At 37.8% G+C, this 22,223-nt stretch overlaps 3 protein-coding genes across 4 annotated transcripts; 2 read left to right on the forward strand and 1 right to left on the reverse strand.

Annotated features, from left to right (window-relative positions):
• Nucleotides 1-201: 201 nt before the first annotated feature.
• Nucleotides 202-2,471, forward strand: msx3 (muscle segment homeobox 3). The gene is made up of 2 exons (XM_047352343.1): nucleotides 202-725; nucleotides 1,670-2,471. The coding sequence occupies exons 1-2, from the start codon at nucleotides 377-379 to the stop codon at nucleotides 2,062-2,064; spliced, it is 744 nt and encodes a 247-aa protein (XP_047208299.1). The 5' UTR covers nucleotides 202-376; the 3' UTR covers nucleotides 2,065-2,471.
• Nucleotides 2,472-4,658: 2,187 nt separating this feature from the next.
• Nucleotides 4,659-9,795, reverse strand: znf511 (zinc finger protein 511). Its single transcript, XM_047352342.1, has 6 exons — nucleotides 9,500-9,795; nucleotides 9,335-9,408; nucleotides 7,220-7,421; nucleotides 7,004-7,128; nucleotides 5,141-5,380; nucleotides 4,659-4,924 (listed from the first exon to the last, which is right to left on the reverse strand). Exons 1-6 carry the CDS (start codon nucleotides 9,692-9,694, stop codon nucleotides 4,852-4,854), a joined length of 909 nt encoding a protein of 302 aa, XP_047208298.1. The 5' UTR covers nucleotides 9,695-9,795; the 3' UTR covers nucleotides 4,659-4,851.
• Nucleotides 9,796-11,464: 1,669 nt separating this feature from the next.
• On the forward strand, nucleotides 11,465-22,219 carry adam8a (ADAM metallopeptidase domain 8a). 2 transcript variants are annotated; one of them, XM_047350633.1, is made up of 25 exons: nucleotides 11,465-11,610; nucleotides 11,765-11,877; nucleotides 11,974-12,047; nucleotides 12,143-12,221; nucleotides 12,755-12,831; nucleotides 13,253-13,469; nucleotides 14,340-14,417; nucleotides 14,517-14,585; nucleotides 14,907-15,076; nucleotides 15,170-15,251; nucleotides 15,344-15,486; nucleotides 15,707-15,884; nucleotides 15,964-16,053; nucleotides 16,220-16,415; nucleotides 16,512-16,593; nucleotides 16,679-16,859; nucleotides 16,945-17,031; nucleotides 18,100-18,184; nucleotides 18,541-18,652; nucleotides 18,754-18,952; nucleotides 19,142-19,189; nucleotides 19,965-20,021; nucleotides 20,121-20,183; nucleotides 20,266-20,346; nucleotides 20,658-22,219. In XM_047350633.1, the coding sequence occupies exons 1-25, from the start codon at nucleotides 11,538-11,540 to the stop codon at nucleotides 20,700-20,702; spliced, it is 2,679 nt and encodes an 892-aa protein (XP_047206589.1). In that variant the 5' UTR covers nucleotides 11,465-11,537; the 3' UTR covers nucleotides 20,703-22,219. The 2 variants fall into 2 exon arrangements, with proteins under 2 accessions (XP_047206589.1, XP_047206590.1); XM_047350634.1 differs by having other exon boundaries at nucleotides 20,121-20,171.
• Nucleotides 22,220-22,223: the final 4 nt, after the last annotated feature.

Here is a 22,223-nt window from a genome sequence, read left to right on the forward strand (position 1 = left end):
TGACCTGTTAGGTCTCTAGTAAATCATGCAAACTTACATCTACACTACATTCCAAAGATTACTGATCTGCCACTGGTTACAGGTTTTACATCTGCCAATAACCATCAACAGTAAATCAACCCCAGCCCTCATATGTAAGGTCTGTCCTATCAGAGCCCGCTCCAGCAGTCACGTGGAAGGGTTTTAAAGTCTGATTCGCCCGCGGTAAGATGAGAGAGAAACCTCTGGGTCTTCACTGAACGACAACACTGTGCGTAAAAGCCAGTTTACCAGCGGATGCGCAGCGTCGTAGGAACCTCAGCAATGACACTGATCCTCCAGTGAACTCACGCAAATATTGACAGCAGTGGGGAGAGCGGCGAAGAAAAGTGGTTGCATGGCACCGCAGTCGTGCGTAATGAATCCTGCGCAAGGATCATCGGCCTTGGAGACATCGTTTCAGGATAAAGCCGTTTGTGGAGCTCCAGCCGAGGAGCTGGACATGGCACCTGGTAGGAGATATAAAACCAAAAGTTCAGAGCTGCCTTTCAGTGTGGAATCCCTCATATCGGACAGACCCTCTCCGTGCAGCAGCCTCCACCCCTTCGAGCTTGGCTCAGGCTGCGTCCGCACGGAGGAGGTCGGGTGTGCGTCACCAAGAGGGGTCTGTGGATCCCAACTGGAGGCGGTGGACCTCAGCGACAGGGAGAGCACCTGGCTCCAGGATCCCTACCCTTTACGTACAAGTGAGTTTGAGATGTTCTATTATTATTATTATTATTATTATTATTATTATTATTATAAAACATGCATGGTTATATGTTATTTAACAGCCGCCTGGTTACAGGCATTTAAAAAGATTTTCACTAATTATGATCTTTTATACGTGTACTTTATGATTTTATCCTTTAATTATGAAATATTAGAGGATCAAACCTCGTAATAATCCGAATAGCTTTCAGAATTGATTTTGAAAGGTTTGGTTTGTTGAATCAAACGGAAGGTCGTGGTGTCTCTCTTTATTTTTTCTTCAAGAAAAAAAAATACAAAATACAAAATAAGCCAAGATGCAAATATTAGCAGCATTAGTTACACAGAGTATACACATTAAAATAACACTGATAAATTTGAGTAAAAAATGAAAATGAATGTACTGTTCTTCATATTCAAGAAATAACTTAAATAAAGAGTCCAATATGTGTTAAGGATTGCGTTTATTTGAATGTTTTCTGGTTAATAGATCTATGCAGCCAAAATTCACAAACTGGGGAAAGCATATAATTACTGAATATTGGGTCCCAAATGTTACATATTGGACCCACGTTACTGTATATGTGTTGTAAGACAACTCTTAGTATATACGTGTGACCCATGGGTGCTAGATGTATTGCTTATATAGTTTGAACTTATTTTCTACACATATGGGCCCCACATTCATATACTGGCTGGCCAGTCATAGTACTAATATTTAAAATCAACTGTAAAATAAAAATACAAATTTCTCGTTCCCTTACATTACACTATAAAGAAATAAAAGTTAATTTACATTAGTTTTGTTAACTGACACAGAGAAAGCCCAACTGTTTCAACATATTCACATACAAACATGATATGTTATCATGAAATATATCTTCTGAACGCAGTTGACACGACGAGCATGCAATTTCTCATTGTACCAACCTGCTTGCAGGAATCCCCAGCCCAACTGCGTGCAACCTGCGGAAACACAAGAACAACAGGAAACCCAGGACCCCCTTCACGACCTCCCAGCTGCTCTCACTGGAGAGGAAGTTCCGTCAGAAACAGTACCTGTCCATCGCGGAGAGAGCAGAGTTCTCCAGCTCCCTAAACCTCACAGAGACCCAGGTCAAGATCTGGTTTCAGAACCGCAGAGCCAAAGCCAAGAGACTGCAGGAGGCCGAGCTGGAGAAGTTTAAGTTGGCTGCGAAGCCGCTGCTGCCGACCTTCGCCTTCCCTTTCCCGCTGAGCGCACCCCTGGGCGCAGCGTCTCTGTACGGAGCCCGGCCTGCCTTCCCCGTCCCCGGACTACTCAGCAGGCCTTACGGGATGTACTACTTGTCTTAACTTAACTCTTTTCAGGACGCTTCGTTGGGAGATTATTCTTCAAATATGTTTTCATAAGAAAAGAAGGGCATACGCATTTTTATTTGTCACTGTATTGCAACAGGGAAATTTCGGTGACACGTCACCATAGTAACGGTAAAAAACGTAAACATATATAAAAACAAAGCAGCTGACACAGATAAAATCACCATATGCAATAAGTGAAGGTGTAGGCAGAGACTGCGGTTATTGCGCACCATTATTGCACATTCTGTTCATAAAGACTGGATGGGGTGGATGGGTTGTGAAATAACAAATTATACAAAAAATGTCTATCCGATAGTTTTTACAGTGCTTATTATAAATTGTATGACATTTATTGTCCCTATAGTTGGGGTGAAAATATTATATAAATATTTTTACAAGAATCATCTGCCTTATTTCTTTAGAAGCAATACAAATCTAGGAAAAAGGTCGCAAAAGGCCATTTTGAGGCCATTAGACTTGTTTTTCCATGGCGGAACCATTTGCATAGTTCTTGAAAAAATAAAAATAAAATAAGATTCCGCCGTGTTGTTTTACTAAATGGGTTATTTATTAGATACGACTTTTTTCCCATTTTATAGGCCAGCTTGGTATAATTTTTATTATTTCATGAAGATCTTTTATATATCTTTATGATTAACAAATTACATGAAAACAACCTTAAAAAAGTGTCATTAGATTTAATTTGTTCCTTAGTGTTCTTTATGGTCCATAGACTATTAAAGACACCACGACCAATTCATATTAATCTGAAAAATACTCTCTGTTAAAGATAAATCTACAAGTAGGTTCAAAAAGATGATTTCTATAGCTGACCCAAATACATTGTTGAACTTTGAAATACATTAGAAAAGTGGTTTGCAAAAACAAGTTATATTAAGTGATTCATTAGTCAGTCAGTGACAGTCTTAAGTATTTCCTTTTAAACCTGAATAAGTGAAGGCCAAAACAGCTCAAACAAACTTTTCTTAGTACAAAAATCCTAAAAAATTAGCAAACAAGTCTGACACAGAACCAGTTGCAGTCATTAACAGAACCAATTCTTCTAAACTTGAATAAATCCTTCTGAAATTATATGGATTCTCTTTGATGGCTCACAAAAACACATCCGGTCCATGCCCATGATGATCAGCATATTAAAAAGCCGCAGTGAGGCCCAGAATTATTCATAACCCAGCCAGGTTGATTTAAAATGATTTACCTTGAACCAAAACATCTGCTTCTGATTGGAAATGAGGTGGGCATCTTCCACGAGATGGTAAAATAACATAAAAGAACTATCAGTTAAAAAATTAACTTTTAAAACATTACCAGTTGAAATCATTTAGAATCGTCTCAATAATCAGTGGAAGAATCTTCATTGGCATTACAGCAGTCAAACCCTTCCTATGACTACTGACCAGCTTCTTGGATGTTTTCACTGATATGTTCATTTTTTATCCGATGAGCTGCGAGTCTTTGAGTTTGGAAGGCCTTCTTATAATCACCCTAATTTTTAGCTTCCTCCACAGATTCTCTTTAGCTTTAAGTCAGGTCTCTGGCTGGGCCACTCCAAAACCTCAATTTTATTTCCAGTCAGAAGAAACATGTCTGCCAGGGGTATAAACAATTGTGGGCTTAACTGTACATTAGGAAAAAATCCAGGAGGGGTATTTTTGATCACTAAGCAATGGACACTCATAATTAAAACCCAGCTGGATAACAAGGTGTGGATTTCCACTGCAGGATTCCACAAAACCAGGAGTTTTTAAGTCAATTAAAGGAATTTAAAACTGCTTATTGTGCGCCATCTTTTTCAGTTGATGACATCACAAGAGGCACGGGCATGAAGCTGAACACAAGGCATTAGTTATCATTATAGATAAGCGACGTTTTTAGCTTACTCCAACAACTTTTCTCCATCTGAATGCCAAGCGATCAGATTCATTTCTTGCTTTTCACCATCCAGGAACAAATAAGCAGTATTTTCTTTTTTTGCAACAAGCCTCGTTGTGCTGCAGCCGAACAGAGCATAAGTAAAATCATGCAAATAAAGAGAAACCTGAAAAGAAAAATACAAATGGACATACTCAGAAGCATTCAGATCAGGTGTCTTGTGTTTTATGTGATGTTATCAGAGGAATGAAAGTGTGACAATATCTAAGCTTCTGTCTAGAAACTTTAAATGCCTTTGTTATGAGCATTTTCCTCGTTTTCACAGCAACATTGTCTTTATTACATAAAATGTTGCCATTTCACATAACTGTGAGCTACAAGATCTTTAGAGGTAAAATTGTAATCCATAAATCTATTTATAACTGTTTCAGCAGTAAAAATGAAACCATAAATCTTCCTCATGTTTTATTTCCTTAAAAAGAGATTAACTTATGAACTCCCATTTAAATTTGCTATAAAAAATAATTGAAACTATTGTTGTTTTGCATCTACCAAACTCACTGCAGTCATTAATGTACAATGTATTTTATATGACCGAAAACACTATTTGTATTAAAGTGTTTCTTAGCAAAAATGTTGATGTTCCTCTACTTTTCTACCATTTATGTGAAATCAAAAACATCCTTAACACCAGATTGTTGAGCATCACTGCATCTTTTATCAAATTTTCCAACAGTATCAAGTGTGCCAGAGTTTATCTTCTTTTTTGAAAGTGCAAACAAAAAACTTTTCTTTGAACTAACTTACTGACAGCAAACACATAATGTATGAAAATGCAACATATTTGAACCCTGAAAGACAGAAAACAGAGAGCTTAGATGTTGTGCTTCATTTCCTTCTGCCTCTCTGTCCTCTGAAGCCTCGGACCGAGCCCTGACCGAAGCACACAGTTTTAGGTACCCTGTTAAAAACACAGAATAAACACTTTAAATTCAACAAGTTGTTTATGAGACAATCTGCAGTAAATGCTTCACCAAACTGATTTTTTATCTGATTTAACTACGTACAGGCCAAAGATTTATCTTTAGGGGACTAAGGCTGCTCTTCAACAAACATATCTACATTTAATTTTATACCATTTAGGGTTTAACAAGTTGTTTTTTTTTCAAAGACCAACCTGTAGGAGTATTTTAGTTTCAGTGCTTCTGTGCTTGTTTCTAAGGTCTGAGCTGAAGCAGAATTGTCCTCGATCCGAGCAGCTTCCTCACTGCTTGCATGCGCCTCCATGGACTCCTCCTGCTCGTGCTGGTTGGACTGAACGCTGCACATAACCTCACACACACCCTCCGACCTAGAAACATCGTCTGCTGCCTCCATGGCCGTGTCTGTCCTCTGCTCTCTCCTCGTGTCTCTGGTTCTATAAAAAGAAAAACATCATTTTAAAAATAAGCACATTGATTTTATTAAATATGCAAAGACAACCCTTGTGGATCTAATTTTAAATCAAGAGTATTGAGTTGAAACTAAATATTTATTTACCCATCAGGATGTATAACGTTTTTTTCTCCTCACCAATATTAAATCTGAGTAAACTTTTCCTGTTTTGGGTCAGGATTTCAAAATTATTTCTAATTTGCTAAATACCAGAATTAATGAACAGGAATTTTTTAGAGAATGGCATATTACTTAAATAGTTAGAGACACACCTGTGGATGTATTTAAAGGCAACACATCATACTGCTTCCTTTAGATGACATCATGGGAAAATGAAAAGAAATCAGGCAAGATATCAGAAAGAGAATTATGGATCTCCACAAGTCTGGTTCATCCTTGGGTATAATTTCCACATGCCTGAAGGTGCTGCATTCATCCCTTCAAACAATGGTATGCAATTATAAACAGCATGGAAATGTCCAGCCATCTTTGGGGTTTGATGGCTACACATGGCTGTGTTCCAGAGATGAACATATTTGGTGTGAAATGTGAGCATCAACCCCAGAACAAAAGCTTAAGACATTTTGAAGATGCTGGCTGAAGGTGGTAAGAGAGCGTTGATATCAACAGTAAAACAAGACATGGCTTATATGGCCACTCAGTAAGAAAGAAGACATTACTCCAAAAGCAACACAAAAAGCCAGATTACAGTTGTCAAATGCACTCCGGTGACAAAGACCTTATTTTTTTGTAAAGAAGCACTTTGATGAAAATAAAATTTAAGTGCAAGCACCCTGGTTCAGATCCCACTGATTGCCACTTTGGGTCCCTGAGCAAGACCCTTAGTCCCAAAATCCTGTCCGGCCACTGCACAGCCACCCACTGCTCATGAAGCAACGGGTTAAATGCACAGGACAAATTTCGTGGGAATCTACAATTGCAATGACAAATAAAAGAATACATCAGCCAGGAAGTCAAGGCTTGGTGCAGAAATAGTTACTGAGTAACTGTTTGATCACAACATCTGATGTAATAAGAAAAACAAAGCGTTGTTAGCAAATTGTGGATTTTTAAAGCATAAAATATCAGTAAAAATCAATAACATCATTACAAAATAACAAATTCATTTCTAAATCTTTTTTTAAATAAAGTTTTTGAAACCAATAATTACAGTAAGTAATTTATCTATTTTAGAACAGTGCAAAGTATTTCTCACAATATATCCTTTTTACTGTATCTTCAGTTGTAGGCAGAACTGAAAGGGTGTGTGCAAGCCAGGCTTGTAGGTTTCCTTACTCGGTTAGAGCAGTTCAGTTAGGTGGAAAGGGAAAAAATCCCAGAACATTATTGTATGAAGCGTCTGGAAGGATAAAATGCTCGACCTGAGTCATACAGTTTAAAAGGTAATTTTACCAAAGAATAAGAAAAAGCAGGTTGATTTCTGAATTTCAAGAAAATAATGTAAAAGTCTCTAAATTCTCTCTCAATGTTAAGGCATTTAACAAATAAAGACCTAACACAGGAAAAGCTGTGGTTTTGTCATTTTATACACTGCAAGTGCCTATGAGCGTTTCAGTGCCATCTAGTGGACAAATCATAGAATTACCCTTTTTCCTTTCTGTTTTTGTCGAATCTGAAGTCCGGCGGATACTTGTGAACTCTTATCAGGTGGTCCTTCCTTTCCTGACTTGTTCTAAACTTCTGACCACAGCCCTCCACAAGACACAGATACTGAAAGGCACCAAGAAATCTTGTTTAAAATAAATCACTTCTAGTTGAATTTGTGGCTAAAAGCTTAGGAGGGTGGAAGTGCTGGGCTCACCATGTCCTGTTTTTGGGCAAGGATGATGAAAAGCGAGTCGTGCCACTCCTGAAGGTGAATGTCCAGGAGATGTGCGCTCGGCAGGGAGCGGCGGCAGGAGCAGCACACGTGTCTGTGCAGGGAGTTGTAGTGGTGCTCATACTCATCCAGTGTGCTGAAGACGACTCTACAGCCGGAGATGTGACAGGCAAACTCAGACACGCTGAGAAGGACATGAGGAGAAGGAATGTCACTGACACCTGAGCCAACAACATTGTTTCTTATTTTCATATAATGTAAACACAGTTAAAGGGCAGAGGAGCTCTCATTCGACTTGTCTATTAAATGCATCAAACCTGAAAACGACTAATTTTTAAAACCTGAAAATCCGGCAGCAAACAGGATCTTCTTTGTCTCACTGTGCTTTTGAGTTTAGAAAGTAATCAGATAAAAAAAAGTTAATGACTGTTCCTGTTCTCTATAAATGGAGATAATCTTGTAATTTCTTTATTTGCTGTTGGATTCAAAACTCCGTCTTCCATCCAAGAACTTGCAGCAAATCTTTTTTTATTTCCTGCATTAAAGAACAGTTTATTAGATTGTACGTGTTGTGGTGCTGAGAAAAACTACTGTAATTAAACTAAACTGGAACCAGAAGGCCAAACTTGAAAGAAATCCAAAAATACTGTACCAGCCAGACAAAAATCAAAAGACTGGTACATCGCTAGTATGTATGCGCTAAGATTCCACCAAAATATTATATCTTAACTTATAACAACGATAACCAAAATCAAGACAATTTTTTACATTTTTGCCCAACTTATACTTTGAACCATAAAATTTGCTCAATAAAAAATGAGCAATTTTCATAATACATCTGTAGCAAAATGTCTTTAAATATTAGTTTGATTTTATAAATAGCTGTCCAACTCTTTGAGCTTTCATTAAAGTGTAATTTCAGTTATTCTAGATATTCAGGATGAAAATGTTTTTAATTTGTTGGTCTATTTAACATTTGGGTACCCTGGATTAACTTTTGAGTGTTTTCTGTTCTCCTATCAATGAGGCAGAGCCAAAATTAAACATTTTAAGACCGTCAGAAATTTTGCATTTCACATACTTGTCTGCTTCAGTGTTGTTTTGCCAGATGTTTCTATAGCGTACTGAAATTCCATAATAAATATTTAATCAGCTTCAAATGCTTTTATTGAGAAATAGATCAATGAATTGTATTAAATCTGCAAGAATGTTATTAATGAGAAGATCTAGGAAGTTTTAACTCTTCAGTCCCTCCGCCACTTTGTCATCACCTTGTAAGATGATGGTCCACAGTTGTTCTAGGAGGAAATTTTGATCCCATTCTTGATTCATCGCAGTTATTTTTGTTTTGGTAAAACTGTGAGTGAACACACATAAATACCAGGTTGTTTCACTGTCAGAATGACACACAACTTGTGGTAGCGCTCACCTTTTCTTCTTGGTGCTGCCCTTTTTTCAAGATGTCTCAGTCTAAGGGATGCTAATGTACATTAGAGGAAAAAACCTCTCAATCAGATCCTGGAAATTTCTGCAGGTTGTCAGTCTGTCTGAGATGTTGCTGCCCTTCTTGAGACTAGGCCAGCATTCAAAAACCTCATTTACACTTGCCTGCTGCAATTTCCAAGAAAGCTCTGCACTGGTGGCAACACACTCCATTAATCAAATCCTTATTAGCAGACGTTTTTTGGCACTTGTTTACTGTACTGGGCGACTTGAAGAGGCTGTTGGTGACTCTGTAAATGGTAGATTTGGGTGTTATCTTACTAGCAGCAATATATTTGCCAGTGAAGGGCTTTTGATGCAAAGCAATGATGATACTATGTGTTTCCCTGGAGATAACCATGGTTGACAAAATAACCATTTTCAGCTGCATTCCTTTTTAAAGCAACCATCCCGCTCTTCTGTTTCAATAAGACTGACTATCGGCTGCCATGTCCTCGTTTACGTTTTCACTCTAACTGCAATAAACTGTAGTTCATCTGATCATTATTCCTAGCAGTCTCAATGCAAACTGCCACCAGCACAACCGAAGCAGTAAAATTTGTCTCAGAGGTTTTGGCCACTGCTATCAGATCCAGAGGTTAGTCTGTAACCTACCTGGTTGTTGGCTGCTCCTCTGCCTCTGAGATGAACAGGTCCTGCAGATACATGTGTCTGAGAATATCTCCATCCTGTCAACAAAGGTTTGTGTGACAGCGGGTAAGTAATGTTCCTATAAAGGGTTTGTCATCAGGTGGAGCTCCGTGTGTAGTTGGTGTTTACCTCAAACAGCTCATGGTCTCTGTGCAAACGGAGGAGCTGCGGACTGAAAATGAACGGGTTTCCCTCCTCAGTTTGCCTTCTCCTCATCTCCTCCTGCTGCTCCGTCGCTTCACTAAACTCCTCTTCTTTGTTGCTATTATGAGCTTGACCACCTCCCACCGCCATAAACTGGACCAAGTCTGGCTGCAGCATCATGTAGACACCGTTTCATAACTTCTTCGCTAAACTGTACGAGTCTGGCTATCCGTTAAGGTTCTTCGCGTTTGTTTTGGTTAGAATTTGGCGCGGCGTGATGACGTCACTCAGGCGGTTTCCAATGTTATTTTACCGCCTCCTGCTGGTCAAACTCACATCGGTGTAGCCGCCTGAACATCAATATATATATATTTTTTAACAAATTAGGGCAGACAGCTTTTTTTTGTTTTTTTTGTTTACCATTCAGGAAGTTTTCCATACTTTATACAACCTTACAAAACAAAAAAAATTAAACTAATGAACACACGTGGTTTCTGCAAAGTCAAAAAAGATTGTAAATTTAAGAAAAATGCAGAATGCAAATATGTCTTGTTCTTTCTTTCTCTGTTTTCACCTGGTTTGTGGACCTCCTGAAATATCTTGCTTTATCTCCAAATTATTATACATTTATTTAAAAAAAAAATCAATTTGTTTAATGACTATCCTATGTTCTAATTGAGCAAGAATTCTGAATACTAACTTGTAAAAACTGCGTATAAGACTTTCACTATAAGGCTACAATGATCACTAATATATTCTAAAAAAAAAAAAATACAGTAAATGTATTTTCAAACACAGATTACTAACACTGTTCAACAAAAACTGAGAGAGAGGTCAACTGCTTATAAGAGCACATACGGAGCTTTACCAGGAAGTCACAGGGAAGCTTAGGAATGCCATTGAATCTGCCAAAACTATACAAATGCCAAAACCCTGCACGGAACAGGACCCTTAATATTCATGGTAGGGTCTACAGTCCTTTTCAGGGCATGCAGCAAAATGTGTTGGCAGATGTTTTGTTTTTTGGTAGAGACAAACTTATAAATGAAGCTACAGGGGCTTCATTAATAACCAACTAGTCTATTATATGCCAGTTTTTGACATGGCCTGATTTCATCAAAAGTAATTCCATAAATGAGACAGAACTTTATTTCCAATATATTTAAGTCAAAAGAAAGAGGAGAAAAAAAATATCCAATTTATTGTAATTAGAAATGTAACTAAACATAAACGAATGACCTGAAAAAATATATAAATATTAATTTACAATTTGACAGAGGGTAGAATATTGGGAAACAATTTAAACGTGAAATATCCTCACAAACTGAATAGGACAAGAATATTAATAATTAATGAAAGCCAGCTTTTTCTGCTTTAAAAACATTTTCCAAAAATGTAGAAACTGTCCAATATAAAAGTGGATCTTTGTTTTAATTAATGGTAGTGAATATGTAATAATAATTATAATTATAATCTCAATAACAAAAGTGATCAAAAAAGGCTACTTTTAAAAACATATCCTGGTCATTTTCAGACCATCGAAGTTCTCCCATATTTTATTTATTTATTTATTTCAGGTTAAAAGTATGCTTTTGCGTGTTGCCTTTACTGCCAGTCAGGGATTTGACGTTCCGCCACTAGATGGCGACAATGTAACAAGATATTTTGCTGCGGGCAGCTCTCTCCAGGAATGAAACAACTAAATGCTTAAATCAAGAAACTTCCGCGTTTCAAACAGGACCCGGTAATGTAAAAATATGTGAAAAATCAAATGATTGAGGGGCTGATTTATTTGTTTTAATGTTCTGTTTGTCAATGGGACTGCTTTTGGAACGTAGCTGAAATATATCTATGATTGCGCTTACTTTTTCGCATCAAAATAACAGGAGATACTTAAGAAAAAGAAAATTGGCACAGTTTTCTTGCTGACCTGGGAGGTCAGTTTAAGATGTTAATTTCCAGGATATTACATTTCAAATGGGCGGAGAGTTGAGGACGTTTCCTCTGAGCCTGGAAGCTCACAATGACAGAGTCTGTTCGACAGAGCAACATGACACATTCTAGCTGTTTTATATGGATTTTCTTCTCATCATGGGGTAAATTTATTTATTTATTTCTTTCTATTTCTTTCTTTCTATTTCTTTCTTTCTTTCTTTCTTTCTTTCTTTCTTTCTTTCTTTCTTTCTTTCTTTCTTTCTTTCTTTCTTTCTTTATACCTTAAACCTTAAAAAACATCTCTGATTCTTCCAGGTATAATTGCCGGTAATGTGGAGAATCTTCCTCATGTGATAAAGTACCAAACAGCGACACCTCAGAGGCTGCAGGCTACGCCTCTTTCAAGCGATGCTGCTGCTGCACACAAGGTAACAAACTTTCCATCCTACCCAACAAGTCAACTTTAAAAAGTTTCTAGCTTTCGCTTAACACGCTTTATCTTCACTTGGTGCGTTTTTATTAAGATATACCCAGATGTAGTTCAGTACTCTGTGAGCATTGCTGGGAAAAACTACACTCTGCACCTGGAGAAGAACAAGTAAGATGATTTTCTTCTCTTAGCCCATTCTTATTTTGTGTACCCTTTATTAAACCTGTTATTATTAATTACTTATAAACTGTCACCTTTTTCAGAAATCTTGTTGGAAAAAGCTTTACTGTGACCTCCTATTCTGATCAGGGTACCCAAGTTTCAACTACCTCTGATCATGAGGTATTTATATTTCCGTTTTTGCATTTTCATTTTATGTGGCAAAAATTTATTATAGGACAAACTACTTATCTTGGCTTGATTTAATAAGCAGCAGAAAATTATGCAAGGCTTTACACACACACACACACACACAGTTTGGTCTGGCACTAAATTCTGTCACAGCTTGTTTCAGCTAAAAAAAGGAGACAGCCTTTTTATCAAATACAGATCTTCTACGGGACAGATAGATCTTAAAACTCTAGGCCACACTGATCTATTCATTCTAAACCTTCTTTCACAATTATCTTCATTATTTCATTATTACAACATATCCGATCACATATAAATGATGTTTCTCAACATCGTTGTTCCTCATTATGAGGAAAGATGCCATAGAGATTATTTTGTAGAAAAAGAATTGACATATTTGGACATTTCATGTCTTACCCCAATACTATGACTCATCCATGTGGAATAAACAGTTTCTAACAGAGTTTATGCTCTTAAATTCAATAACTCTTCAAACATATCATTAGAAATCAATTCCTTTCCAGGTCCACTGCTACTACCATGGACATGTTGTGGGAGTAGAGGACTCATCTGCCAGCGTTGGGTTGTGTTCAGGAATAAAGTGAGTACAAAATGTTGTGCCTGAATCTTTTCCTCAAGTTTCTACACCTTACTTGTTGCAACCAGAAATGTTTCCAAACAGCCAAATTGGTCTCTTCTGTAAGTTTCAGGGGGGTGGTGGTGGGGGGGGGGGGAGTTGTACCTTCTTTCAGCCAGCTGATCAGCAGCATGCAGCAACATGTGGGGGAGGGGCAGGTCTGTGTTATTCTGTGCTCTGTAAGTGCAGATACAGCACTTTTGTGGGATCTCATTAAGGGGACATTAAACTGCAAGAATGTTGTTACAAATGTTTTAGCTGGTTTAGGAACCAGTATTCAGCCCATGCCTATTGGAAAGTAAAAATCAAAACAATGACTGTTGCATGGCATTATTTCAGTTGTGATCCGTTAGATTAACTCCAACATTATTGTGCTAATCTACAGGGGCTTCATTGCTCTCCAAGACCAGATTTACCTCATTGAACCCCTGCCTGGTGAGGAGACAGGACAGCAGGATGGTGCTCACAGTGATGGTGATCTGCATGCCGTCTACAACTACAAACACCTGAGGAGGAAGAGGAGCTCCTGTTCCCATGGAAACACATCCACTTTCTACGACCACGGAGCTCGTCCGTCTGGACTCTTCCAGCTTGGCAGTCTGGTGAGGAGGCCGCACGGACAAATTCACAGATTATTCGGATTTACACAGCTAATAATTTATGGTGCAGAAAGATTCAGACATGGTGCATCTGACAAATGCATGCAATCAAAAGAAAACATAAAATACATACAGATAAAATCATTTCAAAATAGCAAATGATCTTGCACTTTACAAAAAAAATGTCAGCTTAACACAATTCTCTGAGAAAAAGGAGAAAATAAGATTATTGATAGTGAAAAAAATGGGACAAAAGTTCCTCCGAAAGTAAATTTACTCTCCCAGAAAGAGAAGATGAGACACAACCAGGATGCAGGATTCTAAAGTTAAAATAATAACTAATACTAAATACAACTACTAATTCAATGTAGAAACAGAACGGTGGGGGCAAAAATATTATTTCAACATACTGATTTAACTTACTTCAACAAACAAAATGACATCAGAGTCCTGCATTATTATAAAGGGTCACATCAGATGCAGCACTTCAAAAGAGACATTCGACACAGCCAGGAAGTAGAAGGTATATGACAAAAACTAAGCATGGAGACACATTTTGAAGCATGATACATAAACAGCCCAAAATGTAACTAAATATGTAAAGGAGTTAAAATGTTTGCAAAACACACAGTTTGGGAAACAAAACATTCATCTGATCGTATCTAAGTTTTTAATTCTTTAGTAACTCTGTCAGATGAGGGCTTCTGTTTCCCAATATTACAAATAGTCTTTTTTGCAATTTCACCAAAGGTTTGTTCTTTCATAAGCTATAAATCTGGAAAGAAGAAAAAAAAGCAAATTAATAATTTGAATACAATCATTATTACCATTATTCTTGTTTTTTTCATGTTTTCTATGTTTAATGTCACTCAGAAAAGCAGAGTCAAGACTAAAGACCATAAAAATAAACCCAGGACTGTGGAGCTTGCAGTAGTAGTGGACAACACAGAGGTTTGATAACACTTATTTTATTTCTTCAACTAAATATTATAGATTTCTAGTAGTGACAATCCTAAATGGGATGAAAATGTGTTTGAATTCTTTTTGTAGTACAAGAAGTTTGGTAACAGGAAGGATGTAGAGGCCAGAGTGCTTGAAGTAGCAAACCACGTGGACAAGGTATGTATGTTTTTCTTCAGCTTTAAACAGAAAAATAAAGATTTTTGGTCCTTTATAAATCTACTTTCAGTTTGGAAAAACATGCAGGAAAACTTTCCTAACATTTCATTATTTAAAATTTAACTAGAAGTAAAAGTTCTCTCGCTAGCATTAACTGTGAATCTTCACGCCTAAGCTGAAAACAGTCACACATATCCCCTCAGCAGTGGCTTTCTGTTACTTCTGTAACTTGTGGCATAAAGTGTTTTTACTCATGTTCACATTTAGTAAAAGTCTCTGTGATTTCTGGGAATCACTGTAGATTCTACTTTGTTGTTGCAGTTGTATCGCCCCGTGGGTGTTCGGGTGATGTTGGTCGGTCTGCATATCTGGTCGTACAAAGATGAGATCGAGGTCAGCACCAACCCTGAGGTCACTCTTAGTCGATTTCTTGAGTGGCGTCAGCGGTACCTGCTGCCGAGGACCAAACACGACAATGCACAGTTCATTACGTAAGAAGCTGTGATTTTAATTCTCCACTTAAAAGTGCCGATGTTTATGCTGTTAGAGGGAATATCAAAACATTTCCCCTCTTCTTTGTTCAGAGGTGTGGACTTTGAGGGCTCCACTGTTGGATTAGCAAACACTAATGCAATGTGCACCTCTAACTCTGGAGCTGTCAACGAGGTAATAAATAAGGTGTTTGTCAAAATTAAATGGTAATCAAAAGGAATTGCATGGTATCAGTGTGAAATACAGAAATGTTATTGGCTCCACAGGATCATAACACCAATTCAATAGGAGTGGCATCAACCATAGCACATGAGATGGGTCACAATCTAGGTTTGTCCCATGACACAGAGAACTGTGTATGCGGCTTCCTGGCATCAAAGAAAGGCTGCATCATGGCTGAAAGTGTCGGGTAAGCTCAGTCAGCTACCTGTATATAAACAAGCCTGCAGGGCTATGCAAAACTATTCATATCCCTTAAACGTTTTCACATGAGATTGCGCAAATTTGTGAAGGAAAAGATTTAAGCAGGTATGAATAGGTTTGCATTACAACCTATATCTTCAATTCTTAAACTATTTAAATTACATGTTTACTATCTAATTTTATATAATTTTTCTCTCCTCCCAAAGCCTTGTGTATCCCATGCAGTTTAGCAGCTGCAGTCAAATGCAGCTTAGCAGGTTCCTGGAGGAGGTCAATCCTGCATGTCTGCTAGATACTCCCTCCACCGATCGCATCTATGGAGGGCCAGTATGTGGAAATGCCTTCTTAGAGCCTGGAGAGGAGTGTGACTGTGGCACTGTGGAGGTTTTTACATGCTTCAAAGAAGACATTTGCATATTGTAAAAAAGGACAGGAAGCTGACTAGTAATTTCCCTCTTGACAGGAATGCAAGAATCCCTGCTGCAATGCAACAACCTGCAAGCTGAATGCAGGAGCTCAGTGTGCAGAAGGAGAGTGCTGCCACAAATGCCAAGTAAGTACTACTCACTGAGCCTACTACTGATGAGGAGTCAGACTGTTGCTAATTATGTAACTGTATATCTAGACACAGATTGACTATTCCGTCTGGCAGGTTTTGTGTGAGTGGACGTATTTGACTAGTCAGTACATCACCATCTGTGTTTCTGTCCGCACTACAGCTGAAGCCGACAGGCAGCATCTGCCGGCCAAAAGCCGGAGACTGTGACCTGGCAGAATACTGCACGGGCCTTTCTGCAGCCTGTCCGACTGATGTGTTCACCCAAAACGGCCGGCAGTGCAACAGTGAGAGAGGATACTGCTACAATGGGCAGTGTCCATCACGGCAAGATCACTGCAAGAAACTTTGGGGACCAGGTGAAATACTCCTAAATATTAATTTGACTAATATATGCCTTTATTCTGATATTTCAACAGTCACAATACTGTCGTCTTTTTTATGGATCTGTTTAGAAGCTGAAGTCGCCATAGAGGCTTGTTTCAACAACTATGGAACCTGCAGAAGGTCACTGTTAAATAAAAGATGTTCCATTCGGTATGTAACTAAATTCCAAAATAACACTAATGTTTTAATGTAATCTTTTTAAAAATTATTCCTTGTGGTTATTTTGTGGTTTCAGGGATCAATCTTGTGGAAAACTTTTCTGTTCTGGAGGATGGGAGTTTCCAGTGACATCCAGGAAATCCTTTTACAAAGTAGGAAACAGAATAATTTGCAATGAGGCAACCATGAACCCTGAGGACAACTACCCGTCCGATCTGGGCATGGTGCCTACTGGTACCAAGTGTGGCAACAATATGGTGAGATCATAGTTTTTTTAAAATAACCAGAATCCCTAACGTTACAGACTTTTGAGGCCTAATTCCTTCGCATTGTCTCTTTTAGGTATGCTACAATCAAAAATGTGAAGATATCAAAAACATTAGAGTATATGGAACAAATGACTGTTCATCCAAATGTAACAACCGTGGGGTAAGTGTCCATGTAAAACTGTCAATGTCAAACATCATACATTATTTAATTCCTTTTTAACATTGTTCAGGCTGAACTCAGGCATCGATGCACAGCATAATGGCTACCCATGACACAGTGAAAGCAAAGCCTGCAGATTTAATTAATAAAATAAAGATTTATATAGTGATTTTTGTTCAGTGAAAGGTAGTAGCGCTGTTTTCTGAATGCAGTACCTGGGAGACTTAGTACACTGGCACTCTGCATACGAATTTAAAAGCACTACATGCCAAGTCTCGTAATATACCAAACTGGGGAATGACTGCCTGTAGCAAAAACTTTAATTTGAAACACAGCTTTTCTGGCAGTACTCAAGTTAGACATTGCAATTTTGCCCCAGTGGGACCAGCATGGTCAGCATTAGTACATTAGTTTCAACAATTTCTTAAAAAGAATGACACCTGGGTCCTTAATATTAGGATACTGAGGAGTGATTGCAATGAATTTATGTTTAACTCACGAGGGTTTAACTACACTACAGTAATGTTGCTGTTATTCCCAGAAAACCATCTTATGCACCAGCCAAACTCTATAGGTTCGTCTATAGTTCATTTTTTTAGAAGATGTTCATCTCTAAAACATCAGGCTTATGCTACACATAGGAGGGGAAGTTAAAATACTCAGATGGCAGCTGCAGTCAAACGCTCTTCTCTGACACAAAGAAAATAAAACGATGATACTGCGGAAGCTAATTATTGGTAAAAGAAAGCTTATGCTTCTGATTAACTTTGTGCTCACAAACAACACCCACAGTCACGTCATGGACTAACTGTTAACTCTGAACTTTTTTCATCCATCTGTAGTTGTTGCTTCCTGTTTTAGGGGGAGTGATTCAAAAGACCCTTTATGTTTTAGAAGAGTGTTTAAAATTACTGCTTTTGAAACAGATGCAAAGATGAATAGTGATTTATTTAAGTTTCTTACTTTCTATATTCATATTAGGCTTTCTGCCTCAATAATATGATGAAATATGCCCTCTAAAGTCCTGTGAGAGCATAGTCACACAGCTAACTCTGAAATCTCTAATAGGTATGCAACCATGAGAGTAAATGTCACTGCAGTCCAGGCTGGGCTCCCCCTTTCTGTGCTGTACAGCAGTCAGAGCAGACTGAAGGTATTGTACTTATGTTCTTCTGCCCTCTGTGAATCTGTGTCTTTAAATGCTTGACCTTTTTAAGACTGATTTACACGTGACTCTGTTTCCAACATGATTTAATACTCATGGACTCTGAAACAGCCGTTATCTGTTCTCATGAGCAAAAACAAACCCTGATTGAATTCAGTTTCCCAGTTAGGCCACACAAATGACATTATAGTGGATTTTTTTTTTTCAGGACAGATGATGTATGTTCCTGCTTATACACTGTCATAACCTGGTGTGTGTGTGTGTGTGTGTGTGTGTGTGTGTGTGTGTGTGTGTGTGTATGTGTGTGTGTGTGTGTGTGTGTGTGTGTGTGTGTGTGTGTGTAGAGTCAGGTCTGGCTGTTGTCATTGTGTCAGTGGTGGTTGGCTTACTCCTGCTACTGGTTCTGCTTATTGGGAGTCTGATGTGCTTCATCAGAAAAAAGACACCGGAAAAAAGGTGATGCAACAGTCGACTTATTTAATTTAGATTTGTTAAACTTAGATTTATCTTTACATAACTTGTCTTTAATTTAATCCCCTTTGTGTGTTTCTTTACAGGTTTCTTCCCGTGACCTCAGGACAATCTAACCCAGTGTTTCAGTCAAGCACCAAGCAAAGCAGTTTTCGCCTTGCGTCCACACACATCAGCCAGCCTACATTTTTGGAGTCGTCTGTTTCTCAGCCCTGTAAACCTCTGCTCTCTGCTGCTGTCAAGCCACAGACTGGAGCTCTGAAGCCTTGCAGAGCAGCTCCAGAGGTGAGCCCAAAGCCTCAACACCCGGCTGTAGTCACATTCGACACTGCATGTGTTTTGGCATTATCTTTGATACCTCACACAGTGGTTATGGGTATGAATTTAAAGCAGCTAACATGTGCAAAATAGAGTAAGAACTGAGGCCAAAAGGAAAAAAATAATTTTGCTTCCTTCTGTTTTCTCAATTTTCAGCCTCCCAAAAAAGAATCAGACGTATCTCACTTATCAAAGGCTCACCAGGTAATCTTGTGCTTCCGTTTTTATTCTTTAGTTAAAAGTAGGCATGGGTAAGTTTCCTGTATCAGGGTACACCATTTTTTTTTTACTTTTACGGTTTTAAAACTGTTAAAATTATATTTCCTACCGTATAAAGCCCTTTGATCGTGATGCCAGAGAAATTGGTTTTCTGAATCATAAAGTACGGCCGGGAAACACATCCCCCCCATGCTGGTGTACATTGCTGGTCAGCATGCTTCAGAGAACGCTCCTGCACTTTTTTTCTTCTTACAAGACTCACAAATTTGGCTCATTCCCTTTCATTTTTTGTAAAAAAAAAATAAGGCAGACATGTTGCAGAAACTAAAAGAGTGCCAACCTGTTTTATTCCTATCAAGGCAACTCAGTTTTGAAAATGTTGACTATGAGAGGCATGTGTGTTAAGCAGCTCCCTGTTGCTAAACAAACAGCCAAACTAATTGACCATCTCATATAAGCTCATTAATTTGTAGTGTTACTTTATGAAGAGAGTAACAAAAAATGGATGATATTTTCCTAATAAGCATGTTTAATTCATATTTATTTCTGTCCAGTTTGTTTAAACAGCACCAATTGAAAACAAATGTCATCTTAAGCCACTTTACAGGAAATATGAAGCCAAATTCTTAAATATAAATATAAATATACAGATAAATCTATCTGATTAAATCCAATCATATTATAGAGAAATTCAATTGAATTTACATACAATAATTTGTATAATATATATTTTAACAGTAAATAAATGTTTCTTTTGTAGGTTGCAAGGACGTTCATGCAGCCTCCAAATGTTTCAAAGGTGCCAATTTATACTGAGGTTAGACAACACAATAACATATTTTCAAAGTATTAATTGACAAGCCCAAATCAATGTGGAAATAGTTTCTATTTCCTGAGTTTTTTTTTTTTTTGACAGACTAAGCCCCTCCCACCTTCTAGGCCGCTACCCCCACTTGCATCAAAACCAGTAAGTGATGATGTAAGCCCTGTTATTTGCATTCTTTGATTTTACTGCTCTTGTATTTGCTTCATGTTTTAATTATTAATATTCTGTCCCTAAGAACGTGAAGCCAAAACCTCCGATGGTTCCGCTGAAGCCGAAACCCTCTCCAGTCCAGTCTTCCCTGCCACATACTCAGCTGGTATGAATCCACAAAGCAGACAGAATGAATAAGACTTTCCAACCTCTGACATAGCTGCTGTTGGCCTTCAGACATCCCTACATTTTATTAAAGGCATTCAAATTTATAAAGAGATCTGTGGTTTTTGGCATCGCCCTAGCATAGCAGTGTAATGAATAAGCAGCGTCTCACTGTTGGAGAGTTGAACATCTCTGGGCTTGGTAACTGGGACTGTTGCTCTGTAGATTAATCAGGAGGACACATTTCGATGAAGAATGCTGAATGCTTACCTAAACAGAATGTGTTACCTGTGTTTATTCATTTTTTTCTAGCTTGGAAGGAGAGCTCCCCTGATGCCCCCCAGCAGGCCGAGATGACAGTGGGAATAATTCACACGGTGGTAAATAATGACATTCTCTGGCAGAGACTTCAACAGACCAAGAAGATGCTCTTTAAAGGCGCTTGTCTGTTTTACATGTGGGAAAAAGACCCACAAGGAAATCTGTATAATGAAGCCATAATGTTACAGTCTCCCTGTGGGTGACCTCTTGTCTACGTCCTACCAGTGCCAGTCTTCAGCTGGTGTACCTGAAATAATGTTTGACAACACTAAACTTAAGTGCTTAAAGAAATGACAAATGCTCCTGCTGCTACAATGATGACTGATTTTAGTGTTAAAGGGAAATCATTTACTGTGTTCATTCCAGGATTTTCCAGCTTTCTATAAGGTGCCTGCACTATCGATGTCTTTGTTTACACATATCCTGGATATGACTAGATTTCTTAGGTGTCATGGTTGCACATCCGTTCATCCATCCATCCATCCATCCATCCATCCATCCATTCACCCATGCCTTGATATGGTTCTGTAATATTCTGTTTTCAGGAGCTTGAGTAAAATGTTATTTTGTTCTGGTGGTAATGAGGGATGTGATGCAATCAAAAACATACATACATAAATAATCAGTTTTCTTATGTTTCATGTAAACAGCCTAAATGGTACATGATCTAAACGCAAAGGAAACTTGATATATTACCAAGAACATAAACGCGCACTAAATGTTCTTACTCCCTAATGTGGTTCTGGTACTTCTATTTTTTATAATAATATGGAAGACAGACTCACTCTGGCTGAAGAAGACAAAGAATACTGTCAGAAACTCCTCAGACAGATTTTCGATCAAGCAGAAGTTTACATTATTTTGTGTTTAATTTAGATTACATTTCCTTTTTCTTTTATTTAATGTTAAATGTTTTTCAAGGAATTGTCTGATCGTGATTCACCACAACAATAACGGATTTATTGGTCAATTGTGTAGTTTTTGTACATTTGAGTGTGTTTGCGGTCTTTTATGGTTGTTTTATATTTCAAATGGTCACTTTAATGTCTGTTTATGTTTTTATGACTGAGGATAGTTGCCATTTGTCTATCCAGTAAATGCTGTTAAAGAGGTTGTTCTGCATTGCTTTAAATTCCTTTGTCCTTTTTTGTTGCTTTATTTGTCCTTGATGTGTTTTAAGTGCATCTCATTATGGTATTTGTGACTCTCATGTGGGTTTGTATATTACAGCATCAGTGGCAGAGGCCCACCAGTTGCTTTGTAATGTGCCATTAAGCACTTCATGGGCACTTTATTATATTTATATATATATATATATATATATATATATATATATATATATATATATATATATATATATATATATATATATATATATATATATAGTTGTTTTATTTTGTATTTTGTACCAATCCGTAGTGTCTGATGTATCTGACATCATGATTGTAATTCTTCCACAAATATTTCAATTATCCGCAATTATGATACCAGTGGAAAGATTGTGCCTTCATTTGTTTTTCAAAGTCTATCTCACAATAAATTACCAAAACTCATTTT

Source organism: Girardinichthys multiradiatus, chromosome 22 (assembly GCF_021462225.1).
Source record: "Girardinichthys multiradiatus isolate DD_20200921_A chromosome 22, DD_fGirMul_XY1, whole genome shotgun sequence".
In the NCBI taxonomy this organism is placed as follows: Eukaryota; Metazoa; Chordata; class Actinopteri; order Cyprinodontiformes; family Goodeidae; genus Girardinichthys; species Girardinichthys multiradiatus.